The sequence below is a fragment of the Cyphomyrmex costatus genome, unplaced genomic scaffold (genome assembly GCF_001594065.2).
Source record: "Cyphomyrmex costatus isolate MS0001 unplaced genomic scaffold, Ccosl1.0 scaffold141, whole genome shotgun sequence".
In the NCBI taxonomy this organism is placed as follows: Eukaryota; Metazoa; Arthropoda; class Insecta; order Hymenoptera; family Formicidae; genus Cyphomyrmex; species Cyphomyrmex costatus.
In genome coordinates this window covers 939,210-959,175 of record NW_017275402.1, presented here as the reverse complement: position 1 = coordinate 959,175, position 19,966 = coordinate 939,210, and the positions used below count along the sequence as shown (strand labels likewise).

At 32.5% G+C, this 19,966-nt stretch overlaps 1 protein-coding gene across 1 annotated transcript; it reads right to left on the bottom strand.

The window, feature by feature from the left end:
- Positions 1 to 626: 626 nt before the first annotated feature.
- Gad1 (glutamate decarboxylase) lies at positions 627 to 19,507 on the bottom strand. The gene is made up of 10 exons (XM_018551529.1): positions 19,438 to 19,507; positions 18,720 to 18,810; positions 15,160 to 15,396; positions 7,719 to 8,035; positions 7,134 to 7,385; positions 6,428 to 6,495; positions 2,684 to 2,762; positions 1,300 to 1,449; positions 960 to 1,154; positions 627 to 800 (listed from the first exon to the last, which is right to left on the bottom strand). The coding sequence occupies exons 1-10, from the start codon at positions 19,492 to 19,494 to the stop codon at positions 627 to 629; spliced, it is 1,620 nt and encodes a 539-aa protein (XP_018407031.1). The 5' UTR covers positions 19,495 to 19,507.
- Positions 19,508 to 19,966: the final 459 nt, after the last annotated feature.

Below are 19,966 nucleotides of genomic sequence, written 5' to 3'. Positions count from 1 at the left end.
CATCAATCCTTCACTAATAGCCTTTTCCGTTCAATAATGGAGATTTATACAAAATTAAATTATTCTTCCGATAATTAATAAATTAATAATATATATTCTGATAATTTTAATAATATAAATTATACCGATTCATTCAGATTTTAAAAATATGTTATGGAACAATGAATGAATGTTTACGGGCAAATGTGTAATAATCTACAAATTCACAAGAAATGTTTTCCTTGCTCAATCTAATCAAAATTTAAACAAATACTAAATTAATTAAAAATTAATATCTTTACGCCATGTAAAACGAAGTTTACAAAAAATTATACTATAATTTTAGTTAATAATAAATAAAATCTTATTCAAATAAAATAAACAATTTACGTCATTTACGTTAATAAAATGTAACGTCATTTTGATAGAAAAATTAGAGAAAATAAAATCGCTTATTTTTTCGTATACCTTACGTTCATATAAGTGATTCTGAATTTTGTGACCTGAGTCTCAAACTTATAATTTTTTTTAGAACGAATAGCGAAAAACGCACTCATTGTCAGATAAATCACGGATATCGGTGTACCAGTCGGTTAATCGCTGCACATCGTATTAATGCCTATATTGCCTATATGTGGACAGATTTCTTACAAGTCATGGCCCAATCGATCCATCTCAGCCAGAAGAAAATCGACGTCGGCTTCCGTTACGGCGGCACTGGAAATGATGTTCCTGAAGAAATTGGGCCGTCGATCATCCGGTTGGTAACCAACCATCAGAGTGCCAGCTTGCATCATGCGACCTTTCAGTATTGGACATATCTAGAAGCATAAACAGTTTTCTCTTGTGCTAAAATTTTTTCGAAAGAAACTTTTAAAATTTTCTTATAATGTTAACAAATTTGGCAAAATTATTAGATTTTGTTCAGCTTCATCAAACGTTGTACTTTAATTGTATGTCTTTAAACTCATCAAACGCACCTCGCCTAAGATTTTTATTCTCTCTGCGGTATGTGGCATGTTTCGTACGCGCGTAGGTAGATACCAAAAACAGACGTTCACTAATTCAGGTTCAAGAATCAGGTAATATTTGTCGGGCATTTGTTTAATCCTTCTAACCATGTATTCCGCCAGTTCCATCAGCCGATCCATGTGCTTCTCGAAACCCTCTGTTCCCTAAATAATAAAGTAACAGATTCATTTCCCAGTTTCAATCACTGTGGAAATACAGTCTATATGTTACTGAGAAGAATGCCGAGGAGAATGTCGACGTCTAATGAAAAAGCATAAAATCGTCTTTCTGTAACAATGGATTTTGTACCTTGGCGCGCCATTGCAACCAAAGCTTGAAAATGTCGTTGTGACGCCCGCATTGAATGACCTTATCGCCAGTGTCGTACCTCACGTCGTACAGCTTGTCCGTCATAAACAGGTATTCCGCGGACATTTGGTTACAGCTGATCAGTAGCCCCTGCAAAATGGAAACAGCTCTCGCTTTCAAAACAGACGAGAGACAGCCGCCTATAACATTTTTCCGATAACGAAGTGTTTCCGGAATTGTTTCGCATGGTTTACGATTGACAGCCCGCCGGAGGAGGAAGAGGGCGAGTCCGTCTGGGTCGATACGACACTCCAACACATGCGCGTGAGGAGGAATACTCAGGATATTGAATTTACAAAATGGCGGATATGCCGCACCAATGTTGCACTCTATTATTGACTACCATTGTTTTGGACAAGATTATTTTTTAGTCACTTCATTATTTATGAATGCTCTCTATGTCACTTAGAGAATTTTATACAACATTGATTTACGTAACCAACGAATATTATATTTTCAAGCTAAAAAATCCTTAAATTCTTATATTTAAGCATTATCATTATATTATTACTTATTGATTTCTAATGTTAACGCTAGCGATAGTAAAGAATAATTACTTAGTTATTACAGCTATAAATATTATATAATAAAAAAATTAATATTTTTACATACGCGACTTGTAAACCTATATTATTAAATAAAACAACACACAATTGTCAATGTTAACAAAGCATCCCCCTTGGACGTCGCGCTTCAACGTCAACGGTAACGCGGTCCGACAAAAGCACGACGTGTTCTCCCCCGGATATCTCGCGGCAGCCGGTGCACGGAATTTTAATATCCGAAGGGGAAGTTCGGAGTTAGCAATAACTGAGTCGCGTGGGGAGATAGACCCTCCCCGACAGCGCGCGCTGTAGACGGACGGCAACATATGTTATCTCTTAGTTTAATTAAATTCCTGTAGTGCCAAGCGCCCCGGCACGTAGGTCTACCCCTTGGAATGCGACTAGTGTTGCCTCGTAGCCCTTGCGCGATGCAGGAATTTCAGTGCTCTCGGAAACAGGGAAGATTTCTAAAAGTGCAACGCCTTAAACGTGGATGCAATGTCACTGTTTATTTGTGCATATTATTATTTTAAATATTTACTTCTTAACATCGGTCGTGTGAGAATAAAAAGTACTAAAGAAGAAAAAAATGTCAGAAATGTCGAAGTGACATACAAATGGCACAAATAAGGAAATGATATTGATAATATTTTTTTATTAATAGTATTTCCAATCGAATTAGATGACCGATAATCATTATTTATAATTTTTGTAATATATAGATTTTTTGTATTTATGAAAATATTGTCTAATTAATGACGTTTAATTTCATAACTTACGTCTTCCTTAAAGTGAATACTGGAACATTGAAGCAGAGCTCCCATAAGTTTATGTGGATTCCATGTCACTGAATCAGCTCTGAAAAATCATACATTGTTGGATTTTACAAAAATTTCAAATTTTCTTTGATATATAATTTTCACACTTTTAAAAGATATTTAATGTTTGTACTTTTAAATGTGGAGTTTATGTGGTAAAAGTAAATTAATGTATTTATTCTTCTAAACGTTAAAAGTACCATCAGATTTTTTTGTAAATGTACAAAGTATATTTTAGACTAAGAAAAACTTCAATTTTATCTCTTTAATAGGAAAGGTCTCTGTGATAACAAAATATATCAAATAAGCCGTACATTTTACGAATATAGTGCAGAAAATTATTCTTCTCTTTTGCCTTATCAGCAACCTGTCGAAGCGAGCCTTCGCCGGGCTGACTGAAAAAGCCAGCCGACCTCAGCTGGTCATCAAACTCTTATCCACTCCCACGGGAACCAATAGGGGATAAAATATGAGTTATCTTCCCGCCGTGCCCACGGAAGGGGGTCTATCAATTCGAGAGAAGAGCTATTAATATAGCCACGGGACCGGATTTAACCCCCTGGTCCTCGGAGACCCACTCCGGCGGTAAAAACCTTTAACCCTTCTTAAATCCTTGAAAAAGCATTGTGATGTGAGAATCCACATTCACATTCCTCGATCCAAATTTGTGGTTTTGTTTTAGCAGTTAATGGTGCGCAAATTATTAAAGATAAAGAGAATTAAATACGATGAAAAATATAGCAAATAATAAAACAAAGTGTTGTAATAAATAGTATAATATTTGTTATAAATATCTACATACACATAGATAAAGTTATATGGAATTTATGAAAAACTGAAAAGATACGTGTCATTTTTTTTGTAAAACTTTGCTTCAAGTACATAAGTTGCGTGCTTTATGATAAATATTTGATACTTGGCAAGTGACATGTTTATCGCGATGGCGGTTCTGCGTGCTGCCTGAACATCCTGTGAATGATACGAGGGTACTCTTGAAGCACCCTTGAAGCGCGATTCGTGTCATTAACAGACGTTGTCCATTATTCACTCGCGTGCATCCTTCTATTTGTTACAGATCGACACACATAGCTATCTGTTTGAGTCAAATAGAGCTTTAATTTTAGAACAAATAGAATTCAATCTTTTATATAATATTTTTTAATACAAAATTTTCTATTTTCTATTTTTTTTGCCGTAATTTTTTGTCACGATCTGCAGAGAATTTATAATTACTTTTTTTTTGTATATAAGAGACAACAGTAAAATGAATATTCTGTAATATTCTTCAATTTAAATTTAAATAAATACTGATGCAATAAAAAACGCGTACTTAAAAGTAAAACATTAATTTAAACAAGAAGATTTGAATTACTTCGTAATTTATCGCATACTTTTTAAAATTTAATTGTAGTAATAAAATTGAAATAGCACTTTACATTTCTCATACGAAAATTATTATAAACTTTTTAGGAGTATCCATTTAGTTGAAAAGAATATTAAGTATAAACTTTTTTCTCTACATAAGACGCACAGGCCTTACTTGAGAAGCGTGCTTAAAGCAAGTGATTAATGCGATTCGCAGCTGAAGCTGGCGCACACGACGCCCTTCCATTCACTTTTAAATTCGTCCAAGGTGCCAACCCCAAAAGCCGCTTGATATATATTACAGGGGATGTTAATTACCCTCACCCTTAGCGTAATGCTCGTATACATATGTGGAAGTTCTATGTTTGGTAGCGTAAAAATTACTGATTAGGAAGGAACGCTAATAGAAGTTAATTCCTAACGGCAAGTATATTCTTTTAAGAGAAAGAGAAGATAAGTTTTATGAAAATACAAGTCAGACATTTTCTGTAAAGAAGATATCTCTATAATGATAAGGATTAAATAATAATTAAACTTCCTCAAGAAAGATTAAGAGAAATTAGAAACTTGTAATTAAGAACTCGGAGTTGACTTGAAGGAAGTTGAACAAGTGATCCGAATTTCTTCTCTTAACAAATGGTTACACTTCGAACTTTGAACTTCACGTACACTCGCACAGTCTTCACCGACCTATCTTTTTAAGAGCGATTATTTCAGCTTTACCATAAAAGCGAAATCACGGCGCTCTTTCTCGATTCTATGTAATCTGGAACATGGATATGAAGGAAACAGAGAAGGAGGAAAGAGGACCGACCGGGGAACGAGGGAGGCAGTTCTCTTTGTACGAGTTTAATCCGGCATTGTCAAGGCACGGGCTTTTATTTCAGGCTTGCGGAGGATGGCATGGCACCGCGGCGCGTCGATATAAGAGGAGAATTCTGTTCTGCAAATGTGCTCCAGGGAACTGATCCAGCTGTTGCTCATGCGTCGGATCTTTCTATGCGCGCTTTTCGTTTGCCATTTTAATCAAGACTTCCAGGAAGGAAGTTCCCGTCGCAGTACAGTCCACGCAGAAAAATCGCAATTCATCTACAATCAAAATAGCAAAAAAAAACAAATCCGTAACTGCGCCAATCTCCAGATAAATTGGAGATCTTTGCAGTAAAATGTGTTGAAGAGTTTCGTAAAATAAGTATAAAAATCATTTTAATTATACTATAAACTCGTCAATTTAAAAAGTATTTATCATTATCACAGGTTATTATTGTATCCTAAAATAGATACATTGTATTCTTGAAAGATATTGTGGTATATTCTGATAGATGAATTGCCATCTTTTTCTGTACATAAATCATTCCCTAGAGACTTCTCACACCGATTTTCAGATCAGGGATTGTCTGAATCGAGGGAGCAGATGCGCCTGGATGCAAATCGTGGATTAATCTCGCCAACCCCATGCATGTCTCGTCCATACCCCTGACCCCTATCACAGCTCGAAGGGTTCCATTGAATTCGTGTCCACAGATATACAAGGTGAATCACAAGTTGCGCATTTTCTCGCGAACCTTTTTGTAAATATAATTTGCATTGGATTTTCTGTCTTAAAACGTTCGACTTACCATCGTATTTTTTCACAATTTTTGATATATTATATATAATTAATAATAAATCTAAAATTTAAATTTATGTGGAAAATATTATATGTTATCTATTTATAATGTAAAAATATATCGTATGTTATAATATTTCCCATCATATTTGAATACTTGTTCAAATTTTCCGCATAACAAAATTATTTCTAACACAAAAAATCCTAATGCAATCTGACGCCAGCCCCTCTTAGCGTCCTAATCGCGGTTTATGCTAGTAATACATTACGGGCTGACTGCCTTCGACCATTCTCATGTAAAATCATTTGCAGCGCCTGATGTTCAAATCTCAACTATCTCGAAAGGAGCGTATCGATTTTATACTATATATGCTATGCGCATCGAGTTTGAGATGTTTTTCAAAGAAGTCCATTATACGTAAGCCCAACTAAGCCCCAATAAACTATAAAACTCTCGTGGATGGAATCTCCCCTACATAGAACGTATGTGCGCGATATTCAAATGCAGAAGTAAATAAAATTGTAAATAACGCAATAAACATTCATATAAAAAGATATACACAGGGAAATAATATTTAATTTAAAAATACGGTGACAAATTATCTATGATATAGTTTAATTAAAAAATTATTAACACAAATTTATGTCTACTTTTTTCACGATTCAACTACTTAATAAAATATATTAGAATATATTAATCAAAATAAATCAATACTAAATTTAGCACTCACCGTTCGATGCCGGTCAATCTCGGATGCCTGTACTTTCTCGACAGAAGCAGTCCACCACCCCAAGCCGCCTGGGACAGAAATAAATGATTACTTTTGATAATAGATTAAATACTTGATGATGGAAAAATGATGCGAAAATTTAATATAAAAGAAATGCAGGATTTTTTAAATCATTTTTTAATCTGACTTATAGATCCGGTATTTTCTGAACTTCCCCTATAAAGCGAATGTAGTACTGGTGCAACTTCTGCCGCTTCCCACATATATTATGTAGATTAAGGTTCTTACTCGTTTGGCATTTACAGCTTAAATCGTGTTTGAATGAGCTTGATTGCATAAGCACATCTAGTTTGAAACGGTATTGCTTAAGCAGGCCTTCGAAGTTATTCAGTTAAATTCAGTTTAATCTCCTTTTTATTATGTACTATTTTATTATTTCATGTAGCTATTATTAGACGAATTGTGTATAATATACAAAATTAATTGATAATTTATATATAATATATATAATATATATATTCTTACATCATACTCAACATCTAAAAAAATTTGGAATCATATTACATTATATAATTATTAAAATGTTTAAACAAACATTAAAATTATGTGTTTTAAAGCACAATCATGTATAAATACAAGATAAATATGTATTAAATATTATGTATGGTAGGTATTTCGTATTTTTTTTTCGAGAAGCGTTACTCACGTCGACATGCAGCCATAGATTGTATTTTTGGCAGATATCAGCGATTTCCGGAATCGGATCAAATGCACCAATGACTGTTGTTCCCGCAGTGGCATTCACGAAAAACGGTATGTGACCTTTGGCCTTACGCTCCAGGATTAATTCCTCCAGTTTCGACGGAATAATGCGACCCCGTTCGTCGCTAGGCACCATCACGCAATTATCCGTACCGAGACCGCAAACAGACGCGCATGATTTCACAGAATAATGGCACTGCAGGCATTAATAATCCACAGTATTAATGATGAACTATAAATTTCCTCTTATGAAGGTATACGAAACGTTAATCAACTTTTTAAAATTTGTGTAATTTCGAAATTATTATTATAATAATATTATTATAATAAAAAGTGTTTTTAACAAATTTATGATCTAATGCTTTTTACGCGATATGTAATATGATATGTATCTATTATACTATTCAATTTTTCTGTAATTTTCATTTTCTGTTAAGGTTTTAAAAGTTGAATTTTGTGAAGTATAAACTTTTGAAAAAATGGCAACAGTGAATTACAAATCAAATATTTAGATATTGGCATCACGAACCTGATCGGACGTAAACATAACTAGCTGTCCTCCAATAGCAGAGAGTCCTTTTTCTTTATAGTACGGGAACATTTTATGCCTGGCCGCAAGAAAGGCGTAAAGATTGCTAATAGATCCTCCTGGTGCGAGAATAGAGTCACCGCCGTTCCAGCCTATAAGCTCGCGCATTTTTTGTAGAACAACATGCTCCATTAGAATGAATACAGGAGCGATTTCGTAGGTAAACATGTTTGTGTTTGCTGTCGCAGTTAACCATTCGCCAGCCATAGACATTAAATCGAGACCGCATGATAGTTGATTGAAGAAATGTGGATGTCCTAAAAAAATCAAGAGGAAAGAATTCCCTCAGAGAAAAATCGCAGTCCGATTTCATTTGAATAAATTTCACTAAAGTGCGTATCCATGTCGAAAATTATGCAAAGGTGACGAAAAATTAATTACTACTTTGCCGATAAATCATTCTGCCAATCGTGACTGCAGTGATTGTTGACAAGTGGTTCTTAATAGCAAAGTAATTAATAATTTTGACATGGCACGTGTCCGAGTGTTATTGTGTTACACACGACCTTGTAATACCGCGTAAGTTAAAGGCACGCAAGAGGAAAGGCGGCAAGAGAGAGATTTAAGCTCTTCCCGAGTACGTTGTCATCCGCTCGGCTGAACATCGCGCGAGGATCAGGCCTAATGCTTCTATTCGATGGGAGCCCAGCCTTCTGATGCAACTAGGGGAGCGAGTACTTTATTTTCTCTCTCTTTTTGACATAAATGCCTAGACATTTCAGCCTTCTAATCCGCTATTTGCGTTCCGCGTTAAACTCATTTAGTTATTTAAGTCGATATTTTTAAAACATGTTTATAAAAAAAGAAAGTGCAAAGAAACTATGTATAAACAAAGGAGAGGAAAATGATTGATCGAAGTTTAAGAAAAAAATATTTTCTCGTATTTTCTTCCATATTTCACCCGGAAACAATCCATGGAACACATATAGACATAAAAGAACCCTACGAGCACTATCACCTTCTTTAGGATAGCATAAATCCCTTGATCCTTGAAATATGATGGATTCACTTCGTTGAATATCCGGTATCGAAAAACTTTGACCCTTGTGTGCACGATAATCTTATGCTTTATCACACGCATGCTGATATTTGAGAAGCATTGTACAAAAAATTAAACAGACTTAAATATCTCAAATTTATATCGCAAAAATTATTTTATAAATACATTAGATAGCATTTATTTTATTTAAAAAGTAAAAATTTTTAACACTGATAATATTATTTCAAGTTTACGAGAAATATTAAGTATAAAATGCGCACGCGTTATTCGTCTATTGATATCACACTATTTAATCTTCTGATTTGAAGCAATGATTGACACATGGCATTACGAGCTACGGACATTGCCCTTCACTGACAGCAGCAACAGTATGGGATTCGACGCGTGGTAAAGTCGAACCGACGTTAAAGGCCTGGAAGGATAATCTCCAATTCTTGTCGGAGGATTCTCTTCACGAACGCGGACTACGTATTTCCATTAAAGGAATTCCATTAATGGAAAACGATTATGTAAAAAATAGTATGAATGGTCTTTAAAAAAAGATTTTCATCGTTACGACTATAAATTGAAACGAATGATATTCTTTTTATTGAATATGCTTTATCTGTTATAGGAAAAAATTTCTAATTCACGTATCACGAAATAAGATTTTAATTCAATTTTCGAAGTTCAATTTTTCTGTTTGGTACTCTTCAATGTCCTCCATACACAATAAGAGAGTTATCAAGCTTAAATCTCGAAAATTGGATTCAAATTTTGTTTTGTTCAGAATTGTATCGTATTCGAAGTTGTGCCACTTATTCTATGCTTTTTATATAATCTCTATAATATTAACAGTTTATATTTCTTTTCTGCTCTAAAAATTTGTATCAATTGCAAACACCTGATAGACTTTACTTTCTCATCCATCTTGGAAAAAATTTTGACTACTTCAATAATCTTTGTAAATAGCTATACATAGACCATCATCGATCGAAGCACATACGTATATCAACGGTTTGACACGAAAATCGCCTCAGACACGATATCAGATGGTGGTATTTGCCGTTTGTCGTACTGTTATTTGCAATTATCTCGGTCCGTGGATCGTGGCACGCGTCCGGTCTGAGGGGTCTGCGAGAAGACGATCTTCTCTCTTCTTCCCGTCTGGCAGGAGCGACAGAATAGCGTCCTGGCCAAGGGTGGAACAGGGTTCGATGGTCCGAAGCGCCCGCATTTTGCGCGTCATACGCGTCGCTGCTCGACTAGATTGTTTGCAGAGGCTCTCAAACGACTCTACTCGTATACCGTTCAGGAAAAACAAACACGTACGACCAACTGGTGCAAGATAAGCCGCTTTGCGTTATGCAGATTTGTGTCGCGAATTCAGGATTGTATGACATTCTAGCATCTTCTTGTAGAAACTACACTGAATTAACTACTCTCATATCTCGTATTATTATAGCTGATATTTTCATTCCTTATTTATATAATTTCTATGTAATTTTTTATACGAACATAAAATGATGATAAAACAAAGATTGGTGAATCTTATTTTGAATGAAATAAATTAATTTAAAGTATAAATTCAAAAAGATTGTGTTCGGTTATTTTATTTCTTTTTGCAACCATGTGTTTGCATTTAACTAAATGTTGAAAATTAACTGTATATCTATGGATTATGATTTTCAGTTACAATACAATAAACGATTTGTCTCAACCCCGGTTGGTCCTTCTTAGCGATTATGCTATCCAGGGAATCATTTTCCGACTAATTTGCTCCTGCCCTCGCATAGACGGGAAAAAGAGAACGCAAGGAGAACCTGCTTTGAGCAGGCTGCGGTGATATATTATAGGGCTCAGGATTTGTATGGAGCGAAGTGTGTAACTCGGGCTTAACATTAATGTTGCACAATCAATCATGCTGCTCATAAGGAAAGTAACATTGTACTTGGCATTGCTGTTATATTATGTAGCATATTATAAAGCATTTTGCGAAATATTGTATTGTAATATGCCTCTTTTACGTCTTTTGTTTATTATGAAAAAAATTGTAACTTTTATTTTACTACTGAAACATATAAATATTGCTACTAAAAGATAGAAACACTCTGTAAGTTGTTTTACGTTTTGAGAAAAAATGTATTAAAAATATCTAATTGTGTATTTTAATATCTAATAATATTGTTATTATATAGTAAGATAAATTTATAAAATTATTTCTTACCAATCAGATAACTTACAAGAAATCGGGTGCAACGTCCTTTTATTTTGCCAATACGAACAAATACGGGCAGGGTATTTTAAATGCTTGGTATGTTCGATCTTTTTCAACAAAAACCATCATCGTCGAATAGCTCCCACATGATACGGCGTTTTTCGCATTCCGTGACGAACCGATTTGCGCATTCCACGACGAACTATCGATATCAATTTAAATTCCTCCGCGTGATGCTGCAGCTCGGTGCTGCCATGCAAAAGCTTTCGCGAAATACCGCTACCCCTATATCGCGTTGTACCCTCCGCAGCTGGGTTTCGCCCCTATTTACTGTTTCCCCTCTATCCTTTTAAGGAAAAATCATGTAGAAATGGCTCTTAATTACACCAATCCTATTGAAATTTGCCATCCCAATAGTGCTACGTGAAAACTTATTTTAGTAATAACGCAGTAGTGTTTTCATACCACAGCTATAATTTGGACAATTTTCTATTTTTAATTATAGTTATGTAAAAGAAAGTTAAATCTATTAATTATTTTTTAAATCATATATTTTTTGTATTTTTATATTACTTGTGACTTTATGTAATAATTTTATAATATTATTTTATTTCCCTAGTAATTATAATCTATGAATAATAGAAAGATCTCCTCCCCTAATTCAATACTGGGTATTTTATATATAATAATAAAAATACCAGATGACAGAAATGGATTGCGCGAAATATTATTCGAGATGATGTATGTGACCTAGAAAAAGTTACATTCAAGCCGATAACATTTAGCTTCTTTTCAAATAGCTGGAATTTCGATATGTTACAAATTTCTAGCGCTTATACAAGTTTTGTAGATTTTGTAGTGAAACATAAATTTTGTTGAATTCCACTACATTTATCAATGAATATGTGACTTGAATATACTTATACATAAAAGTACGACAATCATAAAAATTGTATCAATCGATCAAGTTGATTAGTAAGGTTGTTATTTACAACTTTGTAATCAATAAAAATATCTTTTAATATATATTGCTCATTTTGTTTAAATTAATTTATATATTGTAATTTCTACTCTTCTATATTATATTTTTTTATTTCAGAGTGGCGTTAAAAACTACTATCGTTGTTGTAAGTGCATATTTATCTTTATAAAGGATTATCCTCAATCAGCCTGAAGTCGAAAAAATAAACTTTCATCAATTTTTTTAAAAAAGTGTATGTATAGTTTTTGTATACAAATTTTTATATTTGAACGAACCTTTTCTGACAAAATCTACATATTCTTTTATGCAAAAATATTAATTTATAACAAAATTATAACAGATGTTCGGAAAGTCGTTTGTTTTCAAAAATCTTTTTGATGATCAAGCAGTACTGCTTGAAACCAGATCATTAAAAATATAAGAAACTTAATAAGATTTAGATAATATTGAGTTTATCTAATCTTTAAATTAAACAATCAATATTTTGATTAATTAAATTCCGATAAAATTTAAAGTTAAGTACCGATTTTAATTTAAAAACCGAATATTTTTAATCCATAAGATAAAAAAGATTCTTTGATTAAAAACTAATAGATTTTGATGTTTAAAGAAAAAGTACATAAAGTTAGAGATAAATTAGTGTAACAGTTTCTGAGATATCTTGCGGTTTTGAAAAAGTAATTTTGAGAAAATCTTAATCTCGAGGTTTTGAAATGCAGTCTACACTAAATATTTTTCAACTCACACAGTCATCTATTTCAGTACCATACAACTGATATAGCACATTGTATACTTTTAAAAATGTAATTTTTTAAAAATCAGTTCTTTTTTTTAAATTTCTAACTATATGCGTAACTCCTTAATGTTTGTTAAAATATCTATTAGAATGTATTGTTTTATCGATCATATACTATTATTGTCGATATCTATTAACTGACTTGAATTTATAAATACTATTCTCGATACCATATTGTTATCGACACCTTTCAACAGATTTCCGATATATCCCTTCTTCTAAAAGAATGACTTCTGCATTGGTTCGTATCAGTTGATATTTTTCATGGCTAGGACGTTATTCCATAGCCAAGCGTAGATCTCCCTCCCCCGCTACTCCAAACCTGATATACGAAGGGTTCCCGAATCTTGCGGTATATAATCTAATAACAAGTTTTTGTCAGCACGTATCGTGCACGCGCCCTTCGATAACGGGGGGATGATCACGCGGCCCTCGCTTCCTTTTACATGGGTTGCAGACAAACGGGATTCCTGGCCTAAGTTTAGTTAGGTCTGTTCTATTGTGCATTACCATCCATTCAAGCTGGTAATCGAATCCTACCGAGATAGCGAACTTTCGCACGCTGGGAGATTCGCGGTTGACTTGTGGTATTTCATCCAACCTCTGTATTGCTATTCAGTTCGCATCGATAGATGGACGTTATTAAAATAAAATTTTGTAAGCTAAAACTTGTTCATATATATATTAGATACGTTATTTTACTATTCGTGTTTTATTAAAGTAAAATAGGCTTTATTTAAAGAAATTAATTTATTAAAGAAGCCCAAAGAGAATAATTTATTTACTATCTTGTAAAGTTGGTGATAAGAGATTTGTGAAATTAACAAAAAGGAAACAAATTTAAACAAAAGGAAAGAGGATTATATTCTCATATAAAGACAAATAATATATATGTGTATGTAAAAATATTAAATTATATATACTTTCTTAATTTATTATTTTATTTTATTATTGTATATTTATTAACATACTTTTATTAAAATGTTATTAAAATATTTATATGACAAAATCCAGTTGATCGTTAAATATTTTTAAAAGAAGAAAGCCTTACTTTATATGAAACCTGTGTATTTTTAAAAAACTTATACAGGAGTATAAAAATAATGAAGTAAAAATATACAAAGCAGCTTTTTCTAAAAGATGCTTTATTATCTCCAATAATACGAGATGTGACACAAAAGAGATGGCACGGAAATATCTGTTCTATAGCTATTCCGTGCGTCTGTGTCCATATATTGCAAACGACGTCGATGTGACTATATTTCGAGGGTTGGCCGATAGCCGTCGAGTTTCATTGGCAGTGTCTGTCGCTACCTTATCTTCACCCCTGCGAGCGCGTATGCTAAATTGAATATGAAATTATGTGGCTTATCGCCCTAAGGGATAGGGATGTGCGATAACACGGCGTTAAAATACTACTCTTGATAGGGATGCTTGCACTTTTGCAATATCTTTTGATCTACTATTTCAACGTCATGCATTTTGCATTTAGCATTGACATAAATTTGAATAATCTTAACGCATACCTAAATATTTTTACTATAAAAGTAAAAAGTAAACTTATCTTTTACGTATACAAGAAAATAAAAATAAATTTTATTAATATTTTCTATTATTTCTGAAACGTCTAAAATTATGCAGAATATTAAATAATCAGAAGAGTTTCTTGGCGTACACATGAAATAATTTTGGAAACTATAGAAATACTAAAATAGGAAGCCTTTTCTGTAATAAAAGTCGATAACAGACAAATGGCTGTTTGATAAGTAAATATTTACATTTTTGTAAGTATACCTGTTTTTCTGTAACTAGATGTTTCAGTTCCGAAACATTTCAAGATGTTTTAATTATAACAAAAATCTTCCTACAAGAAACACGTACATTGAATGGTTATAGTCGAAATATTTTATATTAAATGACAAAATTATAATAAATTTGAATTTGCAAAGTAATTTAAAATTGTTCGTTTTTATGATACTGCGATATTTCTTTATTCTAAACAATTCAAGCTTCCTGTTCTGTTATTTTTTTTTTAAATTGATTATAACTGGATTTTTTAATAACTGTATAACGCGAATGTTCACTTCAGAATATATACAGGTCGCTAATTTAATTTATACTCTAACATTAATTAAGATAGTGAAGTAATTTGTACATTTAAATGTCTATAATTTATATAAATTTTATTAGTTTATTTTCTACTGTTAAAAAGATTTAAATGTTATTTATTAAATTTTAAAATTACATACTATACATTTGCAATATCATCTATTTACAAAATTATACAAATTTTGCTAACTTACATGATTAATGAATTAAAAATAATGAAATAAAAATTGATTGAGATTTTATTATATTTTTGTTCTAATATGAAAAAAAATAGAAATATAGTTTGAATATTCTTACCGGTCTTCACTTGATACTTCAAAGTTGTTGAACAATCCAATAAGAGTTGTTGAAGAGTCAATCCTGTATCAGGAATTTCTAAATCAAGCAGACGCATCATGTCGGCAGGATGATGGAAGTCGAGGATTTTTGCATTTCTATCATTTGTTGATTTGACGAAGTCTAGCAGGATGTCCACTACCTTCATCAAGAACTCTCTAGTCGCCGGATAACCCTCTACATTATGCGGCAGAATATCTGTGAACAAAATAAAAAGTTGCAAGCGCAATTTCTTTGTTTCGTTCATTTCTTAAATAATGATTTTACGATAATCATCAATAAAAAACATGTAATTAGCGACACAATCATGCATGCAGATTGATTTAATTGAAATAACCATACCAATAATGTTAATAAGTTTTTGAAATAAATTATATATTATTATGTAATATTATTGTATGATATATTTTCTTATCAAATTTATATCTTTATAACTTTTAGAAGTAAAATAGAATAATATCTATACAATAATTCAAATACAATACAATGCAATAACTACAATAACTCTCTGATTGTTGGGATCAAGTGAAATCTCTTCTACCATAGCAATTAATACCGTACTGACAAGACTCCTTTTATTACTCAACCTACCATCTTTGATAGTATGGCATCCTTGAAGGCAACGCGTGATTAGAATGATTTCACCTCATCAAACAATTGAAAGTATAGACCTAAATTGACACACTCTCACTTGTTTGGTGGGATGACACCATCTTATGCATATTTTTCTTCTCTCTTCTTCTGTGCTCACAACACACCTGCCTGATATTTTGACACTATGTCTATTAATACAACAGCATGCAATTTATTGCGCTATTATGTACAATACAATTATTTTAATAAATATAATTGCCAAGCTTTACGTAATATTAGAAATTCTAAAAACTATCTTTTTATACTAAACTTACTTAATTTATTATTTTTATTAATAGAATTATAAATCAACTTATATTAATATTAAAATACATGGTTTTCAAATTTTGCATGCTATTTAAAATATCAAAATTATTTTCACAATTGCAAGCAAAGTATAATGACACATACAATGTTCTCTAACAATACATCTGTATAATATATGTATCGTATATGCTAGATTGTTGAATCATACAGATTCAATGAAGACAGAACAAAGTCGTTGCAGTAAAATATTTCAATGCGCTCGTGGTAAATCCTCGGTAAATTGAACTGTCCTTCTATCGTCGCGTAACCATAAAGTATCCCATGAAGTGAACCGTCCCCTCGTTTTCCCATTGCATTAAGGTGATCCCATGGATAAACAGCCGAGCTATACTATGAGACTTTGCTTTTAAATTATTATTTAGCATTTTAAGACGGTGAGATATAAATGAGATTTCTTAAGAAAATATATGTTTTTATTTTCATATCTTTTAATATTGTAGGAAGATATTGTATTTCATTATTTTAATATATATTGATAACGTTACGTGAACACAAAATGCCAAAATTTTGCAAGTTCATATGTTATTGTGTTCTATTAGTTTAATGTGAGTATAAATGACAATTTTATTAAATTTTTTAACATAAAATAAAAATTAATTTAAGCTCGAGTTAATATTCAAGCGAAAATATTTTCTAGAAATAAGAATTTCAAAAGATAGTTTCCTTGACCAGTAATATTTTTCTGACAAGTTTTGCTCTTCGATCAATAGGAATATTTTTTCAATAACGATTATAAAGACGCTGAATAAAAGTCGACTAAAGAAAGAAGGGCGTACGAAAACTTATGGTGAATTGCCCTGAGCCTATGGTTAGACAAGAGAAATCCCCAGCTTCCAGCGGTCGGATTCAACTAATCCAGCTCCATCAATCTAATGTCCAAAGATCTCCTCCTTTTTCTCGAGGTTTATAGCACTTTTCGAGATACAAATAAGTCCGTAGCAGTCGCTCAAGATTTCATTACGTTCTAAGCATCACCTAATTGATGTCTGTTCTATCTACTAATTAATACTTTTCGTTAGAAATGGAATACGCTGTTTGTAATACGCTGTATGTAATACATTGTATTATATTCATATACATGTATATTACTTAAATATGGACAATTTTAAATGCAATAATGTTACTCGTGTTGAATCCTATACTCGTACATGATATCTTATTGATTTTCTCAAATTGTATTGTTCGGAATCGATACATCTACCGTGTATATAGTTATTTGGTACCAGATGTGTCTAGACCCTCGCGTTTCGACTTTAATCAAAGTGCCTTCTAAGGGTAGTTACACGTGGCAATTAGTCACGCCGATTTATAAGCCGGATTACGACCTTAATTTATAGTAATACTGCGGATTTCGTTTTACGATGTAATTCACTTATGTTCGCAAATAAAATTCTCCTTTTTGCATAAGATTTACGATCGTTAATTGTTTAATATAAAAATCATTCTTTAAAGTGAGAAGTCATGGAAATATTCACAGTTCTACAAGCGACACGCGCGTGTCGTTATCGGTCGCTAACACTTCCCGAACGACGAGGATGACAAACCCTTCCGTCTCCCTGTGGCGTGTAATCTGTCCTCAGCCACTCGGCACCTACCAACCTCTTTAGAATAATTCTAAATCCTCTATTATTATGCACCCTTCCGACCGACAGGCCTTACGAAATTAGGACAATATTGTGACTCTTGGATTTTGCTCTCAAAAAGCCAAACCTGTGCTTGAGTAACATAGAATAATGTATTGTTGTAATTTGTTTTTTTTTTAATTTGTACGTCAATTTGAGTACCAAATAATGATGATGAGATATTACAATTATTATTATTACAAATGTAGTTTAATACCCAGACAGCACAGAACATCCATTGGAGAGAGAGAGACATCCGGACTTGGTTTCAATCTAGTCCAAACATCCATGGACTTAGCATGAATTTTAAAAACGCACGTTATTCAACGTATAAAGTATGTTTACATTTAAACATTTAAAAAATGTTTATCTCATGCAAAAAATGTTCTAAGTCTGACGTGTTGCTTTCGCTGATTTGCCAAGTGAAAATTTTTGGATCGCACGAGGAATTTTACTTTTGTTACCTTCGCGAAACTTTACCAAATTAAAAAAAAAAAGCTTAATTCAGACAGCACGCAACAAGCGGCAAGCGTCAAGCAACAATAGCTTGCTGCTCGCAGTGATAAGAGTTAGGAATCTTTTGCTTCCAGCGTGCAAATTTGTTCTGGATTGTGGTCTAAAATTTGTTTAATATATTAATTTAGTCAAGTTGTAGTCCATTGCATCCTAAAATGGACGTCTTTAAGAAGTCCAAATGTAACACTGGATGTTTTTAAATTATCCATGAATCTAATCTGAATATTTTTAATACGTCCAAACGTCCGACATGTACGTTTTAAATACATTTTTTAAATATTACTGTGCTGTCTGGGTATATAAATAAGAAGCAGCATTCATGCACGTTTATTAGTTGTTCGCGAGATATTTATCTTTTTACCAAACTCATGCAGTATTCTAATAAATATTAACTAAAAACACTCTCATAACACTGTCACTTACCCGAATACTTTAGGTTGCAATGCTCTTTAGAGAGCGAGTAGGTGTTTTCGGAGCTCATTAGTCTGGTAGGTGAATGCGTTCGTGCGAAGTTCTGAAATCCAAAGTAATAATATTCTTTTTACGATATACTTTGCACGCATATATAACGTTTAATTTAATTAGATTAATTTTTAGCAAATCATAAAAAGTAAATTTTTAACCAGATTTAATCAAATCAATTTAAATTTAAAAATCGCTTATCTAAATTGACCATATTAATTGTTATAAGTATCGGCAATCGTGTGCTGGAAACTAAGAAATTAACACGATTAGTCTAAAAATTCCTAGTTGTATAGTTACGATTGAAATCAGAGAGATAGACATTGTCGACAATGTTTCCACCAACACCACTATGCCCATCGACTAGTATGCAATATATACATATATAATACAATTCATTCATTAACATATAAACATTGGAATTGTATAACTTCCGTGTGCTATTATAAAAAGTTTCGGTTTGTGTTGTACAATTTGAATGTAAAACGTATTCGAAAAATAAAAGGAATCTGAGGAATTATTCCTTTGTAAATGTCAATTGGTTTCACCGATCAAATATAAAAACAAGGATATAATCTACAATACTTAATTAAATAAAGATATTTGTTAAAAACATTGTCGACGTCGATCTCACTAAATGAGCAGACGTAATGAATGACGTGCAATGTGGATGCCTTACATATAAGTATTCCTTGATCGCTGTGATTTTAGTGCCGATCATTTGCACATTGTCCATGTCTCTGCTTGTGTCCCTCGCCTCAACAGTTCCTACAACAATCAACAATAGATTTCGCTTCAGTCACGACGTACTGCGGCGTCGAGTCTTCGGCGAGTTTCAGCGTGATTGCGAAATTGTTAAGCGAAAATTGTCGTGGTAACCACGATAGGCTGAGCGACCGAAGAAACATGGACAGAGAGCAGTTTGTGGACATTTTTAATTAATTCCTAGAACACAAAGCTTTAGCATTTTTGTTATATCGAAAAATATATTGCAAATTCCATGCTAATCGATCCATATTTGTTCTTTTCTCAATAAAATATATGCTTTGAAAGCAAAAGCAGTAACGGTTATAGTTTAAGATTAGTTCTCTGAAACCGTATACAAAAAAATATATATATATATAATATAAAATTAACATTAGAAAATTTAAATAATAATTATTAAAAAACTAATAAAAACCAATAAAAAAGAAATAGGATATTAATAT